Genomic DNA, 18292 nt, shown 5'->3' with positions numbered 1-18292 from the left:
GTGCTTGGAAAAGTTCATTTGGTGCTCAAGGGTGGGGGGTGCATCATCTCACTTAATTTGCTAAATAACCCCACTGTAATTAGCACTACCATTAGAAGGCATTACCGAGCTAATACTTCAGCATACATTCCACAAGCGCAACGGCGATATACCGCAAAGTCCAGCAACATACACACGTAAATACAGCGCTCACCGCCGGATCCGCTCAAAATGAACATGCGAACAACAACAACAACAAAAAAATCTACGTAACATCTGGATCTCTCCTACAAAAGGCTGAGCATGACTTTGTTTTTAAGCCCTTTTCAAAGCCTGGCAGCCTAATCGCAAAACTAAAAGGGATTTCCCCCTCTTCCCTCCCGCCTCTCCGCCTCGCCCCCCCTCCCACCCACCCCCCCCAAGACATCCACAGCGTGCTTGATAGCAGCGATCACTTAATGAAGAGCGGTGCCAAACACGGTTTGAACGAGGCGTTCTCTTCATGCCCTGGAAAATTAATTTTTAGAAAAGCACAATGAATGGTCAGAGGAGAGAAACCACGCGTGCCCCGCACCGCGCTGGCGGAGGGGCGAGCGCTCGGCCGGAGCGGGCTCGCTTCCCGGGGAAGAGCAACTTTGCGCGGCCCCCTCGCGCGCTGTAGCTCTCTCCGTGCCCCCGGACCCGCGCACCGTCCGCGGCAGCGGCGACGGCCGGCGACTTAAATAAATAACTCGTCAGCGCGCCCGCCAGAACGCTCAAACATCGCGGTCGATCGGAAAGGTATATTTTTTTTTGCCGCTCAAATAACCTAGCGCAAGCCAAACCCGGGGCTGGGCTCCTATCGCACTTTTCTTCTCGCTCTCTGCAGTTTTCCCCTGCCTCTCCCCCCCTCTCGCACACACGCACTCTCCCTGTCCTTCCTCCCCTCCCTCCTCCCTCCTCCTCCCTCCCTCCCTCCCTCGCTCCCTCCCTCCCTCTCTCTCGCACGCTCGCTCGCTCCTTCCTACACGCGTTGCTTCGCTCGGGGCAGGGGCTGCTGCGCGGCTCCCCCCGCGCGGCGCCGCGGCCGCCCCGCCGCCGCGCTGCGCTGCGCATCCCCGCCGCTCCGCCGGACGGGCCGCCCCGCCGCCGCCGCCGCCGCCGCTGCCCCGCCGCTCCCCGCCGCCGCCGCCGCCCCGCCGCCGCCCCGCCGCTGCCCCGCCGCTCCCCGCCGCCGCCGCCGCCGCGCTGCAGGACTGGCTATGGCCACCACTACTTCCGGGTTCCGTCACTTCATTCTCCCGCCGATCAGCGCCGCAAAACTGAGCCTCTTCTATAAGGCAGCCGGCAGCCAACCTGCCAGCACTCGCTGACACTCACTCACTCATCCCGGAGGGAGCCAGGCGGAGAGGGAGACAAAATACCGGCCGGGAGGAGAGAGGAGAGGAGAGGAAAGAGGAGGGGGAAAAAAAAAAAAAAAAAAAAAAAAAGAGAGAGAGAAAAAAAAAAGAGGAAAAAAAAAAAAAAAGGAGAGAGGGGGGAAGTCCGGGCTTTGCAAACTATTCAATTTTTCTTCGCATCTCTCCCCACCCCCCCTTCACAGTACTTTTAAAAAAAAAAAAAAAAAAAAAAGACCAAGACCAACCCTATAGCGATCCTAAAAGGCAAAAACCCGAGCGCGGAGTTACTGGAAGAAGAAACCGGGGTTAAAAAGATTCCTCCTCTCTTCTTCATCATCATCAACCATCATTCATTCACTACCTTGACATTCCCTGGCTTTGATTGACAGCTGGAGTGGCAAAAAGCCATGAGACACGACAGTTTGGTTACATGTGGGTTGCTGACGGGCCGATCGTAACCTTCAGTTTGGGGGCTTGACAATTTTTTTTTTTTTTTTTTTTTTTTGCGTAGAGAAAGAAAAAAGGAAAAAGAGAGAGAGAAAAAGGAAAGAGAGAAAGAGAGAGAAAAAAGAAGAAAACACAGAAACTCATCGTGGTTCTTGACTGTTTTTTATATATTATTGTTGTTGTTATTGTTGTTGTTATTATTATTATTTACCCATATTGGAGGATAGGAGAAGTCTATAAGTGGGTTGCAAAAAAAAAAAAAAAGGAATCTTCTTCACTCTAAATCACTTTCTTTGCTGGACTGGGATATTAAATATACGACACATCCAGGAGTTTATTGGAGCGCAGACTGATGGCGCAAAGGGTAGGTTTAAATCTCCAACACTTACCTATATATAAATCCTCTCTTAAGAGGGGCCTGTCCGATTTGCTCTCCTCTGTTGCTGATGATGATGGCGGCCACTATTAAAAAATAGCAGCAAAAATTATTCACTAGCTTTTTGTGTGTGTGCGTGAGTGTCTCTCTGTGTGTGTCTCTCTCTGCAATTGTTCCACGCTTTTTTTCCTCTCTAGCTTTTCCCCCAGCAGCGCGATTTCCCTGCTCTCTGCCTGCTCAGTAGCACGGGTTTCACAGGGGAAAGCTTGCTGCTGCTGCTGCTGCTGCTGCTGCCGCCGTTACTGCCGCTGCCTAGGAAAGACTAAGAAATACATATGTGTCTCTGTGTATATACGAACGTATATATATGTATACACATATAGCTGCTTCTTTTTTTTTTTTTTTTTTTTTTTTTTGTCTCTGGCTTTGACAAGGACAAGGGGAATTGCTACTAAATAATGTTTCTGGTAACTTTCAGATTATTTCCCCCTTTATCTCCCCCTCCCCTCCCCCGATGCACCCTACCTTTCCTCTCTCCTTCCCAGCGTTGATTTATTTCTACAGTTGCTTTTGATTCTGCTTGTTTATTCATTTACACATATATTTTTTTTGTCCTTCCTTTCTAATGCAGAGTAACTCTAGTTTCTCTCCTCCGTTTCCTTCCTTTTCATCCCCGTTTCCTTGTTAGGGTTTCTCCTGCCCGTGCTGAAGAGGACCATCTCCCCCCGCACACACAGGCAGGCACACACACTTTCCCCCCTTACCTCTCCCCGCACCCCCACTCCCTCCCTCAGCCTCTCCAGCCTCCGCTCCCGATCCCAGTTGATTTCATTTTGCACATTTCTCTCTCTGTTGTGGCTGTTCTTGTTTTGTTTTGCTCTGTTTGTGTCTGTCCGGGTGCTTTACTCTCTTCTGACTTTTGTTGTTGTTGTTTGTTTGTTTTTTTATTCCCCTCTCTCGCGCTCTCTCTCTCTCTCTCTCTTCCCCTCTTTCTCTTTCTTTCTTCTCTTCCGGCCCGTTTTTTGACAGTACGATGAGCTGCCCCACTACGGCGGGATGGACGGAGTAGGGGTGCCGGCGTCCATGTACGGGGACCCCCACGCCCCCCGGCCGATCCCCCCGGTGCACCACCTCAACCATGGGCCGCCGCTCCACGCCGGGCAGCACTACGGCGCCCACGCCCCGCACCCCAATGTCATGCCGGCCAGCATGGGCTCCGCTGTCAACGATGCCCTGAAGCGGGACAAGGATGCGATATACGGGTAGGTGCCGCCGGGCCGCCCGGCGCCATGGCCCGGCTCCGCAGCGCCGGTGCCCGCGGAACGGCGAGGGCAGGAGCGGGGCGGTCGGCGGGGACTCCCGCGGGGCCGCGGCGGCGGGCGGCGGCGATCCGAGCCCCGGAGCGGAGCGGAGCGGGGGAGCCCCGGCGGGTCCGGCGGGAGGGAGGGCGGCAGGAGGCCGGGGAGCCCCCCAGCCGCCCGCTCCGCAGGGAGACCCGCGCGGTGGCACTGCCACTGATGGCAATTTCGGGGCGAGTGCGATCCCAGCCTGACTCCGCGCTGAGGTGCCAGCACCCACGGGAAACGGGTCCTGGAAAAACAGACCTCTCGGGGAGAGGGGCTGGCCTGGGGGGAGGTGTTGTTGCCTTGTCTTTCTTTTTTTTCTCCCCCCCCCTTTTTTCCCCTTTTTTCCACGTTTCTTTTTTTCCCCTGTGGATTTTTTGTCTTTCTCGGAAAGGCCCCAGTTAGGAGTTCAGACAGGAGAGGTGACTCTCATCGCTCTGGATTTTAGTTGGAGAAGTGTTGTCTGGTGTTGTCCTTCGTGTCATAATAACACTCTTCCAACACTGTAAATAAAGAGCTATTCACGTCGCGAAAGGTAGTAAGAATAAAAGGGATTCGCTTCTCGCAAGCAGCTCTTCCCTGAGACGGAAGAAACAAATACATTGGGGTAAATGAGCTGAGTTTTCTATTTAAGAGAGAAAGAACATGAGGAAAAAGAAACACGTACCCAGCAAAAATCAAGCCTGTGCCAGGGCATTGCTTGGGGGGGATGACACCGATTCCCTTCAGTGCCTTTTAGAAAAAATGCTAAATGATCCTAAAAGGAGAGAGAGTAACATCTATGACAGAGTGTGGGGCCTTGATCAGGCACCAAAGGGGAAAAGAGACAAATGCATGCTTACTACTTAGCACGCAGATAAAATATTTTTTTTTTCTGACTACACCAACTATGGGAAAATATTTCGCGAAGTGCTCCTTCCCTCCGCCCCCTCCCCAGCTCACTTATCTGGACAGCTGGTATTTTACTTGGGTGTGCTTCCTAAGCCAGGAAACTTCACCACATTTTTGTTAGCAGGCCCCTTGAAAAATAAAATTACGTATTAAGTAGTTTGCAGTTTGCCTGGCCGTGCTTCTCATTTTAGGTCATAGCTGGAGGGTAGGGATGGGATCTTCCAGGTTTCGCGTTATTTTAAGCCGTGGCGAAAAGTGTAAGATTCCCAGCTGAGCTGCTGCCTGCGTGAGCGTGTTTGGTGCCTTGTGCGTTTGGAGGAGAGGTCACTTTTGTCCTTAGCTGTGGGGACTGCACGGGGGATGCGGCTCGGGCATTGCAATTTCAAAAGGGGGAAAAAAAACCCCAAAAAACAAGCCCAAAACCAAAACCGCAAAACCCGCCACCGAAACCAGCATTTTTATTTCAAAACGTTGTTCTCCCCTGCCCTGCCCGAAGCAATACTGCGAGGCTGCAGAGCTTGGCTGTGTCCGTGTGTGCGTGCCTGTGTGTCCGTGCAGTTAAAAAAAACAAAACAAAACAAAACAAAAATACTTGTTGATTAGAGCTCTTCTTTCCCCCTCTCCCCCACCCCCTCCCCTGTCTTTGTGTGCCACTGCCCGGTAGGCACCCGTTGTTCCCCCTCTTAGCTCTGGTCTTTGAGAAGTGCGAGCTGGCGACCTGCACGCCCCGGGAGCCCGGCGTGGCCGGCGGGGACGTCTGCTCCTCCGACTCCTTCAACGAGGATATCGCCGTCTTCGCCAAACAGGTCCGGCACCTCTCCCCCCGCCCCCGGCCCTTCCCAGCCATCCCGACACCTCCTCAGCTCCTCGGCCCGTACGGCCGGGGGCTGGCAGGGGGCAGCCCCCCCCCCACCTCCAAACCCCCCCACCACCCCCCCGCGCGCCCCTTCTCCGGCCGCCGGGGGGGGGCGGGAGGCAGCGGCGGGGTCGCGGGGCTGGCGGCCCGGCTGGCCCTCGCCCTCCTCCGCCGGGAGAACCCCTCCAGGCTGCCGGGCTGAGCCTCACGGCCCTCGCCCTCCCGCATGAATGAAAGGGAAGTGAGGGCAACCGTGGCCGAGTTTTGGAAGCAGAGGGAGCGGGGGGAAAGGCAGGGGGTCAGAAAAGAGGGGGGCCCGCTGTGGCAAGGGCGGCCGGCTCGGCACCGGGCTGCCAGGAGGCTCCTGTTCACATCACGGGTGAGTCCGGGGCGCCCAGCCGCATTTTGATGTGACCTGTACCGGCCGGTTTTGTCACAGGGTTTTCCCCCCACCCCACCCCCCCGCTTCGAGTGATTCGGTTACAGGGCTGAGGAGAGAAGCTGTAATTCACGCCGGCTTTTCCTTCTTCTCGCAGGTCCGCGCCGAAAAACCACTTTTTTCTTCAAATCCAGAGTTGGACAATTTGGTAAGGGCCTGCTCACCCCTCTGAGCCCCGCTCCCCTCCCGCCCTTCCCGACCTTCACCGCCCGCTTGCCGGCAAGCGCCCTCCGCCGTGCGGGGCGGGCGGCGGGCGGCCCGGGCACCCCGGCGGGGCGGGCAGGGGAGGGGGAGAGCCGGGGGGCTGGAAAGCTACCGGCAAGAGGCTTCAAAGGGCTGGCACTTTCAAAGTGAGCCAGGGCAAACTCTCGAGCCCCGGCGCATTGCAAAGCTGTGTTTGAAAGCCACGGGAAGCTAAAGTGAAGGAAATAACTGCTTAAGAAGAGAGAGCTGGAGATTTCTAACGTAATTCTTTTGCTAATGTGAACGATTCCAATATTCAAAGTGCCTAAATCCGCTTGTAAAGAAGATGCCAAACTATTCATCCTTTCCTCCCCCCCACCCACCCCCCTTTCCCCTTTCTCCCGCGGGCGGTGGGGGGGTGGGAGCGTGTGTGTGACTTCCCTGCGGACCCTCCGAGATGAGGGCCGGGGTGCCGAGAGGGAGCGAGGGAAAGAGGAAGAGGTTTTCTCCAAGATCGCGGTAATAAAGCACTAATCGCCGCTCCTGGAATAAATATGATAAAAAAAAATCAAGTGCTTAGGTTAAAGTTGATCAAAATTGTTCGAGCGTGACCAATGAGCTGAAATCCTGGATAATGACTGCGCGCCCTGACAATCCCCCTCTCCCCCTCGCCCACTCGGGCTCGCAGCTCTGCGCAGCCCCCGAGCTCCTGTCTCCCACGTAACCCCTTGCTCAAAACTTTCTTGCAGATGATCCAAGCAATACAAGTACTAAGGTTTCACCTTTTGGAATTAGAAAAGGTAAGAGCCACGGAGGTGGGCGGGGGGCAAGCCGTTTCCTCCCTCTCCCCCCTGCTTCCCCCGCTCCCCCTCCCCTTGACTGTTTGGGATGACTTGTAAACATGGCCAGAGGAGATAGGGGAAACGCAGTGTGATACTGTAACCTGTGCCATCAGAGCATGTGACACCCGACAGCCATGCCCAGCCCAGCCCGGCATTATTTTTTTTTTTCAGTGTAATTTCAACCGAGTCATTAAATGTATATATTATTAAACCCCCTTCCATCCTTCTTACCCCTTCCCGCAGTAGAAGCTCTTTCCCTGACTCGGAAATAATATGTTTAACAAAAAAAGAGAAATGAAAGCACTCCTGCCTTTCTCCAGCTCTGGCAGGCGTATTAACCCCAAGCAAGCACTAAATGTTTGGAAGAGGCAGGGGGCCCCTGCGCGGCGTGGGGAGGGGGCTGTGCCCTGGGACGAGGACGGCTCTTCCCACAGCCTCAGCGAGCAGCTCCGTTTTACGGCGGCCGCTCACACAGACCTTTTTTTTTAGCCACGGTTTAAACCGATCCCGTCCCGAGTGACTAGTTGTACCTGCCTGGGCTGTGTATGGCTCCAGAGATACCGCCTGGGTCCAGCTCCCGGTGTTCTGATGTTATCATCACATCGGATTTTCCTCTGCACACCAGTCTGAACCCACTATCTCTCTCTCTCTCTCTAACTTGTTGCTGCGGCAAGTCTCTAGAGAATAATATGTGCTGCAACAATTTCTCTATTGTTTCCTTGCCTTCAACTATTGTGCCCCTTAATTAGAGTTACTTGTGGAGTAGATCAGAGGGTTGTTCTTGCTACCATAAAAAAAAAAAAAAGTTGCAATCCGATATTTTGCCATTATTGATGCTATTATTCTTGTTACTGTTTTCAGGTTCATGAATTGTGCGATAACTTCTGCCATCGGTACATTAGTTGTTTGAAAGGAAAAATGCCAATAGACCTCGTTATTGATGAAAGGGATGGCAGCTCCAAATCAGACCACGAAGAACTCTCAGGATCTTCCACAAATTTAGCCGATCATGTAAGTCCTTCCAATTTCTTTGTGGCGCTTTTTAAGATTTTAACCTGCTTAGGAGGACCTGTCCCCGATTTCATTGGTTTGCTGCTGTTGTCTGTTAGTAGCACTATTATCATTAGTACTCTAACCTCTTGCAAGCTCGGGTCCCATCTTTACGCTTTCTTCCCTCTCGCTTTGTAAAGTTGTAGAAATGCGAAAGGTTCCTTCTGTTTCCATCTGTAGAGCAGCGAGTTTGCAATGGTTTGTAAAGTTTCCTGGTCTGGGCGGCTTGGAGAGCTAGCAAACTGTCGGTTTGATGCGGGGATCGGTGCTTTCTCTTCTCCTTTGCCAACTCTGTAATCAATGCAGCAATGTAAGGAAACAGAGACAAGAAAGTTAGGGAGAAAGTTTGCTGATTTGCTCCCCCCTCCCCTCTCGTGGGGATGACAAGTGATGAGAATTATTGGCAATACTACATTGCATTAAAAAAAAGAGGGTTAGCACATTAGAGTTTCCAATGCTTGTGCTTTATAGCAACTTATTGTCAGAATATGGACTTATTGCCAAACGCCTGAAGCATCTTCATAATAAAAGACAGTAACCTTGATGAAGCAATTATTAACAATGTATTACAGAAAGCTGGAGAGAACGATGATTGAGTAACCGTAGGTTAGCGGTTGATTTTAACACTTTAGGAGTTGGTGAATTAGTGTTATGTGTGTAGGACTGAACGTTGGTGTGCGTGGTAAGGAGAGTGCCTTTGTTTTTCCGGGTTTTGGAGCGGCTCTTGTGATCCTTCAAAAAGATGTAGACGCGAAGAGACTTCGGGATGTGAAGGGAAAGATTGCAGCTGGTACCGCAGAAAAGGGAAGGAATAGCTCTGGTTAAAAAGAGTGGGTGTGAACTCTAGTTTATTTATAGGAACGCATCCCTGGGGGGAAAAGGGGTTTACACAGTTTTAGATTCAATTGAACTCATAATCTAAATGATACAGTCTAATATTTTAGCGGTTGAAATATTAATTTAACACCCGGTGTGAAGTTAACCATGCTTTCTGCACAGGCGCCTGCCTTTATTTCCCAGTGTGTTAGGAAGAGTAGCTGTAAGCCCAGGGAGAATGAGCTTTCGAGGAGCTTTTGTTTCCTTTGAAAACATGTTGTTTGTGTGTGTATTTGATAATTACATTAGACCTGGACTGACGCTGGATTGGGAGATAAAATAATAATAAATTTTTCTAAATGCCCTCCTTCTGGTACGGCTTAGTTCCAGAGCCCGGGAAATATTTTTGGACCCAAGCCTTAGCTTTCATTTTCTCATTTGTATTCGGTAAACATTGCAGGACAAGGTTTTTGCCATGTCTTACATTTTAAATCTATTATTTTGAGAGGAAAAAAAATGTATGCAGACGTTCCTGAAAGTTTCTCTGCTTATCAGCTATCTCACACGTAGATAATAAACTCTATGAGGCATGACACTATTTAAAAAATATTTGGTTTATGGCATTTTACAACCCTACATTCGTGTGCATAAGTATTCCGGGAGAGTACTAGAAAAGAAATTGAAATGAGTGGCAACCTGAAAGATATGGGGTCATTGTGTATGATTCAGAGCAACAGAAAAAAAAAAAAAAGTACATGTTTCTCCAGTTCAGTTTCTTTACAAGAGTGTGTTTCAAGTGGAAGTGTAGAAATGGAGCATGCTTGTGTTTATATTGAAGAGATTAGATAAACTAGCCTGTTTAGGGTTCTGGCAGATGGCGAATGCTCAAGCCAATTTGCAGTGCTCCATTATAATATTTAAATTCACACACAATGATAGGACAGAGGTGGAGGGGGTTAGCATTTTGATAATTTGATAACTATTATCTTCCCTAAGAAGAATCTCCTCTTGCTTTTGTGGCCCAAAAAACAAACTCAAATAAATATGACAACCCATTTATCTTGCACCCGTTAGGGTTTACCACTTCATTGGGTATTATAATTTAAAGCCTTTTATTTCCTGGAGATTTGAGCTATAACATTTTTACTTTAGCCCCCTGCTATTTGTTTTGAAAGGAAGCAATAATTTGTGCAACCAGAACACCAACTGGGAAATGAAGAGTTGTATCACATAGTTACATTTTATTCATGCGTTTTGGGAAATGTGTCTCCTTATTGGATTTTTTTTTTCCCTGTGTATTAGCTTGTTTTCCCAACAAAACTTTAACACTCTTTTATGGCTTAGTCAAACTACCGTGTGTGTACACATTTATATTTACACTGTACAAGGTTCCAGCAGGAAGAAACCCACTTTTATTCATAAAGAAGGAAAAGCTTTAAAAAAATGTCTAATATAAACACGCAAGACTATCAAAAAATGAGCTATCATTTGCAAGCATCTACCTGAAAATGTAGTAGTTCAAGCATGCAAATTTGTCCAATTTGACTCTCCAGGTTTATTTTTTCATTTGCTTTGATATGCATATTTAATATATAGCCTCGGGCTAGATCTCATTTGGTGAAAGTTGGTGCAGGGGTGATGATGAGCCACTTCAGAAGGACAGAGACAGCATGTTGTTCCCTCTGTTTTATGTATTGGCCCACTATTCTGATCCGCGGGTCTTCCCCTCATGGTTTTATTTGCACATGAAATACTAGGAGCATTTCAACTGATTGGCTGTGAATAATGACAGCCAAAAAGGAGTGTAGTTTAATTTGTTGTGTGCCAAGGTTTCCCTTGTGGAGGTGACAGTTTGTGACAGCTGTTTGACACCCCAAAAATCCGTACACCTCTATTCTTATTAAGCGGTATAAAGTTACACTCTGTGTGTTCAACGTGAACGCGAGGGGTGGTAGCGGTGACAGTGGCAGGGCTGAACTAGGAACTAAGGCAGCTCTCAGTTTTATTCCTTTGCTAGACCTGAAAACAAGCATAAGGGAAAGCAGCAGAAAGAATTGTGGGATTAGCCAATATTTACCATAAGACTTTAAACGGGGTACTCAAACAGCGCATGCTTCCCTTTTCAAAATCTACTGCTCCACTATTTATGTAACTTAATTGGAAACCCAAACCAAAATCAACAAAGGAATGAACTCTTCAGAGATATACCTGTGCTGGGAAAAGGAGACAGCTGTAAGCGGTTGTGCTATACGTGTTTGGTAATAAATGTGTTTATCGAATTTTATTTTAGTGCGCTATTAACTGTTATGTAATACAGTAAGTGTAAAGGGTCCAGGGACTTGGTAGATCAAATAGTGCAGCGCTGGCCACAACAAGCTGAAACTTTTGTTATTACTCTGCTGTGTTTAGTAAATATAACAGCCCATAATTAGTGTTTGAATTTTTAACACCCTCATATTTTTTTATTGCTCTGAGGTATTAGCTGTAGATGGGAAGAAGGTAATTACAGCTATGCCCTGGCTGAACCAGATCAGTTGGAGGCAGGCGGGGGGAGAACAGAAAAGAAAAGAGGAAAGAAACCTTTCCAGCTGCAGTTCAAGTTGAGTTTCCCAGCACAGACAATTTATTATTGTTCAATATAAACATTCTGGGCCCTATCCTGCATTCTGTGTTCAGCCTAAAATATCTGTTCAGATTGCCAACAAATCTTTTTTTTTTTTTTTCAAGCTATTCAAATCTGAAAAACCTAATGCTTGCAAAATTCAGAGATTTTTTAACTTTTTTGAGCATATGATAACATTTTGTACTTTAATTAGATTTAGTTTGTACCTGGCTTCACCTGGTGCCACACAATTCTTCCTTTAGCACAAACCTACTTTGAAGCCGAGTAATTCTCCCGTAGAAATTTATGGCTCTCCTTCCGCTGGCTTTCGTGGGAGCAGAATCAGGGCCTCAGTCTTTTTGATATTTGTTTATATGTTCTAGTCAATTTGCAGCTGAGAGGTAATAATACACAGATCATCATTCATAAAATATAATTAAAAATGGATAGAAATATACATACATCTCTTTTTTATAAAAGGGCTGTTGACAGATTAGAAATCCGATGCCTTAGCTGTAGAAGAGAAATATTAGTCTCAATATTAAACCTTTCAGCTCTCAAATGAGGAGATACTTTTATTTTGTACTTTTGGACGTTCAGACATTTTATATTTCTCTAATATTTCTCCTCAAAGAATGGTCTGTGCAAATTCCTGACATCTTGCAGATGAGAAAAAAATAAAACCAGGGTAATATACATATCTGTTCCAAATATATAATTAAACCTTTAGGTAAGATTTCACTGAGCAATTAGGAAGTAATTGGGGGCCCAATGCTGCTGTCTCCAGGTATGACATACTTTGGTGGACTTTAGTGGGAGTTTTGAGTATTCCAGAAACTCGGGATCAGACCCCAAAGGTGCCCTTTCTGTTTGTAGAGTGTCAGAAGGGAAAATAAGTAGCTAACTGCAACAATAATGAGGGAAACATTCTCTTTAATAAACAAATTTCTTAGCGTGCAGCTTAAGGCTTAGGATGGTATGGTAGGCCCTGTGCTTTCTGAAGGGGCAAGGAGCATCGGGAACTTTCCGAGACTGTAGAGAACGTTGTGTATTTCCTCTTTTTGATGGGCCAAGGCACTCTGCAAAGGTATTCTACAGCTCAAATTTGAGCGTTTCAATTTTACACTGAGTTCTCTCAAACTGAACCGATGATGTATTTCACTGTCTATTTGATGCCGGTGTTCCCTCTTTGGTTTGAGTTGTCTACCAGTCTAGACGAAGTGTAGCCACACAGAATGACGTAGAAGGATGATTAAAAAAAACAACAAACCTCTGATTTTTCAAGTCGCAGTTCCTTGCTGACAGGTGGATTACATGTCTGATTTCAATCTTAATTGGAAAATACAAAGCACGCAGCTTTTCAGAACGTTGCCACGTTCTAGGAGTGTCAAAAATTCCTCCTGACACTTTCCTCAAACACAAAATCAAGGGACAAGAATTAAAACCTGTACACATAAATATATATATACATACATACACAAATACCTGATACATCACAATGCTTTGTGTTTTGTTTCAGTTGTGCAATTCTGATGCAAAAGAGTTATCATATTAAATATGCATCTGTAAGAAAATAAACCTTAGTAATATCAAGAGTAGTCTTTTTAGAAAATGCACATATCATGTCAAATTAGAGTTCTTCATGGCTCGTTTACTTATTGAAAGTTTCTTTACATAGTCAGTTTATTATTACTGCATTCAACAACAGCGTCTAAGATACCGCCCCGTACTTTATACATGCAAAACATAGACAGACAGAGATGCACAGAGATGTACACACACAGACACACGTGCGTGTATGCATATAGGTTTGTATGTCTGGCACAGTATATCATCTTTTGATATATGGTGGTACCTAGAGACAGATTTTTGTGGTATCAATCACATCAGTCGTTCCACTGTGTTTACAGGTGTTCTTTGTAGCAACAAGGTGAGCAGGATTTGGCTTGTATTTGGGGTGTGTGTGTGTGTGTACAGAATGCCATCTGTATCAGTAGTTCAGTTTTGTGTTTGCAAAATTAATTTACCGGAGCAACCCCCAGACCTTTGAGCCCAACCATCTTCACAGAAAACAAGCTCTGTAGCTGTTGCAGTTTCTTTGTGAAAGTACGTTGTGTTCTGTTTGTCCCTGGAAGATCAGTGGTTTTGTCCATTTCATCTGATAAAATGCGAGGGCCTGATCCTGTCACAGTTGTATACTTAAAACTTCAGTTAACGTCTGTGAGCCAAATCCTGCTCAGCTTACTCACATGGGTATCAGCTGGCCTGATTGATTTTACTTCCCAGTTATAAATAAGAAGGAAATTCCTTATGGTTAAATGAGTCTTTAATATCACCATAAAAAGCAGTGTAAGATCAGAATCAGCCCTAGCGGGACTACAGACACTCACAAAAAATGAGCCAAACTTTGCCCAGTGGAAATTCTGGGCATACAAAATAAGAATTGCAATTTAATGGAAGGTTATCCTATAGCGAATTTCTCTGTTAGAACATCTCTGTTCAAGAAATCCTGTAGCCGTTAAAAACTCTTACAGTTTCCACCAGATTTGCAGCATCGACAAAAGAGTAACGCATCAGATTTGCTTTGTATACCAGGAGACTCTTGTCCTTTCTGTTGCTCTTTTCTAGATTTAGCAAAATTCAATGGTGGTGCTAAATCAATTTTTTTTTAACTTTCAAGGGAAAAAACACTGGCAAAATTGTGTTTTCTAGGGAAGGCTGTGTGTGTAAATGAGAAACAGTGGATAGCAGCGGAGTGATCTCCTGTGGCCCTGCTAGTACAAGCTTTCCCCATATTGTCTCCTGCTTTTATATTAATTACAACTTGCATTATCAGCTGTGAGTCTGTAGCCCAGCAAATAGAAAATACTGCCCCTGGAGACCTAGCTTCTTGTATCTATTTTCCATCTCCTTCTATTGTGCTCTACTCAGTATTCACTGCTTTTCGCCTGGTAACACTGCTCTTTAACACAATTAGGTAAGAGCAAGAGGAGCACCATATTTGACTCCCAATTATTAAAACTACTGGGAATAGGTACATGTGTGCTGTTTACCTTCTCCGGTATCTGGCACTAGCTCAGGTCATACGTGTGTGAAAATTTTACAGTATACACACGTACATAAAGCAGGCAACTGCATTTTGGCAGACACCATCTCTGCTCTTCAACGTCTTTCTGCAAAGTGTATTACTAAACTTGCGGGAAGATACGAGAAGCCACGCTAGCAGTTTGTGTAATTTATCTGAAGATGTTTGTTTGTTTGGTTGGGTTTTTTTACAGTGTGATAGCTTAATACAAATTTCATTGAAATTAATAGAAAAATTGCAATTAATGTCAGCGGGCTTTAGATCAGGATCTCTTCAGGTATCTAAACTATGCTGCTAAAGTCTTTCCAGTCAAGTACACTTTAGATGTGTCATTTGGTCCCATTTTTTTGTGAAGACATACATTAAATAATCACTTACGATTAGGCATTTGGCCGAGAAGTTTTTCTTGAGGGATGCAAAGTTGGGAACAGTCTAGGGGAGAAAAAGATAAGTTCACTGACACGTACAATGATCTTAGTCCAAAGCAAAAGAATGTTGCCTTTTGGGGTGGTAAACTCCACCCCTAGAGTTATTTGTCATTTTTTATAATATTAAAGGCTAGCTATTTCCCTCCCTTTCAAATTCCTCCAACATTCTACTGTCACATCTTGTAAATATCCCATCTTATTATTTCTGTCCTTCAACAAAATTCTGCCAAATCGCTTCCTCAAGAAAACTGTGTCACAAGAAATACATTGAATTCCCAATCAATACAGTCTGTCTTTCTAAGGCGGGATCTACAAACTGAGGTCAAGAACAACTCAGCCTGGTAGAGACAGCAAGTGTTTTCAGCTGGAGGAAGTCTTATTCAGCGATCCTTTCCAAATCATTACGGTTTTGAAACAGAAAGGCCGGTCTAGCTTTTGAAATACTGTATGATAGGTTTTGGATGACATTTGCCTTAAAACATAGCTGAGGTGTTACCAGTTAATTATTGTAATTTTCATATGTGTGATAAGGAGCTCCAACGGCAGCCAGCTTAAGAGAGCCTGCAGTGCATAAAATTAACATAACTCGCTGTGTTCCCTGAAAAGTTTCGCCTAGGTGAACATGTTGCAATTATTACATTTTCTAAAAGAAGGTTCCAGCCTGATGTTGTTGGAGGGCTAAACTCATGCTATGCTATTGTTTCTTTCCTTTTTCATGTATTTCTTCTAGCTCTTTATCTGATTACCATCCGGCAAACAGCTGACGCTAAGAGGCTGCAGAGGGCTGAAGAGCTCCTGTCTGCTGTTTGCCTTCAGCTTGAAGCTATTTGAGTGGCTTCCTAACGCAGAGATAAAAAGAGCAGCTCATAGGCACAACTGTGTTTTAATCCAGGCTGTAAAGAAACTTGCTCAGTTTTTGCAGTTTATTTCCATCTGAACTCTTTACTAACCTTATTTTCAACTTTTGGGGTTTTTTTTTTAATAACATCTGGGCTGCTTGAACTTTCAAGGCTTCTCATCTTCCTTATTGTGTTTCTTTTCACCTGACTTTGTAAATTGATGGTAAATATTTGTTTAATTTTTTTTTAAATGAAATTGGGGAGGGGGTTACAATATTAATAGTGATTTCTGAGACCTAATTAGTACAACAACCTCAATGAATATAAAATATTATTGTTTGGTGGTTGGGTTTGGTTTTTTTTTTCCTGCTGCGGTTCTGTGTGAGGAAAAGTAGATCAGTCTTCTAGGTTTTGGAGGGGGTGGTGGTTTCGTGCCGTAAGTGCTGTTGTGTTGTCTGTTGCGCTGACAGGTTAGGCGAATTTCAGATCCTGTCCTGTCTTCTGATTTTACTCATACCTTCCTGCCATGGAACTGCTTACGTGGGTGCACGTGTGTGTCTGTGTAAGGTGAAGGGGATTTGGATCCTTCTTACCCTTTGGTCACCTAGAGCTTTAGCGGGAACCTTTTGAAGTCATGGGCTCTTCCCTTCGTCTCTGCTGCGATCTGGGTCAGGCCCGTTAGATTTATGTTACTGGGTATTGTAGCAAACCGTTATTTGGCAGTTCTATTTTGTGTTGCTATAGAGCATGTGGTACTAATCAGTGCTAGGAGATTACTTTGAGATGTTTCAATATATGTATTTTGGGACCTGATTCCAATCACACTTACACTGAATTTTACAATGGGTAAATCAGTTGATTTTGTTGAACTTATTCCTACTACACGTCGGGGTAGATGAGGTCAGAATCAGCCCTGCTCAAAGCATTTATCCACACTTGTCGCTTGCTGCTTTCAGGATCTCCTCGTGCTTTAGTAGTCTGGTGTTATTTCATAATGCAGATTTTAAAACACTACCAAACCTAAGAAGCAATATATATATCTTTTTTTTTTTAATGGGGGATTTTTTGTTTGTTTTGTTGCTGAATTATTATAATGCGCTTGATTTAAGTTGTCACATACAGGTGACAAGTAATGCAGGTCCAGCCCCTAGTCTGATCTGTTTCATGTGTTCTTGCTCTCCTTTTCTGCCAGAGGAAATTCCATCTCTTGCCTGCCTTCATGTGGTGCTGATAAAGCTCTTCCTGTACAGTAGAATTCCTGTTTTCCTTTAAGCAACAGCAGGGTATTGGGAATGATCAGGAAAGGGGAGGAGGACAGGAGGAGAATACACTCAACAAAGTAGCACTAAACTGTAACATTAAGTTTTCCTCACTTACCCTTTCAAACAGCAGCTCCTCACGCCGGGAAAGCCAATACTAAATAAATTAGAAAGCTTGCGTGAATTATGTGACTAAAGTACAGTAGTTGAGGTCTTAGCCAAGTTTTGCAAACTTCGTCTGTCTGTCTTCTGCGTTCCCTTTTGTCGTGTTTTATGCATAGTAATGTAGAAAGAATTACATAAAAATCACTATACGTGTTATTTTATATAATCACCTGGTGGTTATTCTTGACAATGCTTGTAAGCGAACTGCTAGAGTGATACATCTAGAAAGTCTTTTGAAATGTGTCACACCAAGGTGGTGGTAGGGGGTGAGGAAGCATCTTTCCTGGTATATAACATCTTTCAGAGAAAGCTTGCTTTTTCCCTCACAACTTTGCGTTTGCTTGAAGTTTTTTCTAGTGTTCACATGGGTGAGAGAGAGGGTAGGGTGTGAGGACATGCTCCTCTTCCATGCACGTTCTGCTCTCCTCTACAGTTTCCTTCCTCTTCCTCTCCCCTCCCACCTCTAGTCAGTCTGGAAAATAAAGTGTGGGGAGATAGTCTGCATACCAACTGTCCTGATCCTAATGGGAACATGTCATATCATAAACTGCAGGTTGATGCTCTCCCCCTGCTCATTTAGAAACTTTTTTTTTTCCTCCCCTACTATTCTCCCCTGCAGTACTAGTCAAACAATTAAATCCAGACAACTCTTTGAAAAGTTAAAAAAAAATTAATAAAAAAAAAATCTGCCCTTTATTTTACCAAGTAAATCTTTGTACCTCCTCTGCTTGTCTTTTCTGAAGAATTATTACACTGTGCAAACAGTATCGGTGTTTGGCACATTTCACAAATGCTAATGTGTATACTTTTCCCTCCCCTCCTCCCCTCTTCTCCCGGTTTTCTTTCTGTTCTTCATTTGCTATTGGAATGGGAACTGTGGAAAAAATTCCTTGGCACTCTGACACCAGAATCCTTCATCTTGGAGAGACCACGATGATGCAACCTCAACGCACTCGGCAGGCACACCGGGGCCCTCCAGTGGGGGCCACGCTTCCCAGAGCGGAGACAACAGCAGCGAGCAAGGTAAAAGGTCAAACTTTTTCCCTCCGCAAAGTAGGCATGACTAAAATAACTCCAGCTTTTTTTATTATATCAGTACATCTGCCTTAGAGTAAACATGGAGTGGCAGACTTGCAGTATAATCAGCTGTAACTCAGGGAGACGGTATTTCCTTTTCCTAACCCACTTAGCTGCATTTTATTATTATTTCAAAGCGAAATATCTAATCTTCAAACAAGCTTTGTAATAACAATTGATTAGTTCTGCCAATTCCTTTACAAATTTGGTTATCTACAGTTTATTTTTGTGTGGTG

General features: G+C 45.5%; 1 protein-coding gene across 7 annotated transcripts in view; it reads left to right on the top strand.

Moving 5' to 3' along the window:
- The first annotated feature begins 458 nt into the window (after positions 1-458).
- Positions 459-18292, top strand: part of MEIS2 (Meis homeobox 2) — a 177200-nt gene continuing 159366 nt past the window's right edge. For 2 of the 7 annotated variants that reach the window (XM_063331317.1, XM_063331311.1), the window contains exons 1-8: positions 459-759; positions 1870-2169; positions 3211-3443; positions 5080-5221; positions 5808-5858; positions 6643-6693; positions 7597-7746; positions 17888-18002. In XM_063331317.1, coding sequence (XP_063187387.1) covers positions 2158-2169; positions 3211-3443; positions 5080-5221; positions 5808-5858; positions 6643-6693; positions 7597-7746; positions 17888-18002 — 754 coding nt within the window. In that variant the 5' untranslated portion in view covers positions 459-759; positions 1870-2157. Of the gene's footprint in view, positions 760-1476; positions 2170-2552; positions 2649-3210; positions 3444-5079; positions 5222-5807; positions 5859-6642; positions 6694-7596; positions 7747-17887; positions 18003-18292 lie in introns of those variants that run through there. The other 5 variants (XM_063331313.1, XM_063331310.1, XM_063331314.1 and 2 more) reach the window with 3 other exon arrangements.

Source organism: Chroicocephalus ridibundus, chromosome 4 (genome assembly GCF_963924245.1).
Source record: "Chroicocephalus ridibundus chromosome 4, bChrRid1.1, whole genome shotgun sequence".
In the NCBI taxonomy this organism is placed as follows: domain Eukaryota; kingdom Metazoa; phylum Chordata; class Aves; order Charadriiformes; family Laridae; genus Chroicocephalus; species Chroicocephalus ridibundus.
The sequence above is the reverse complement of the archived record's forward strand: the minus strand, read 5'-3'. Positions and strand labels throughout refer to the sequence as shown.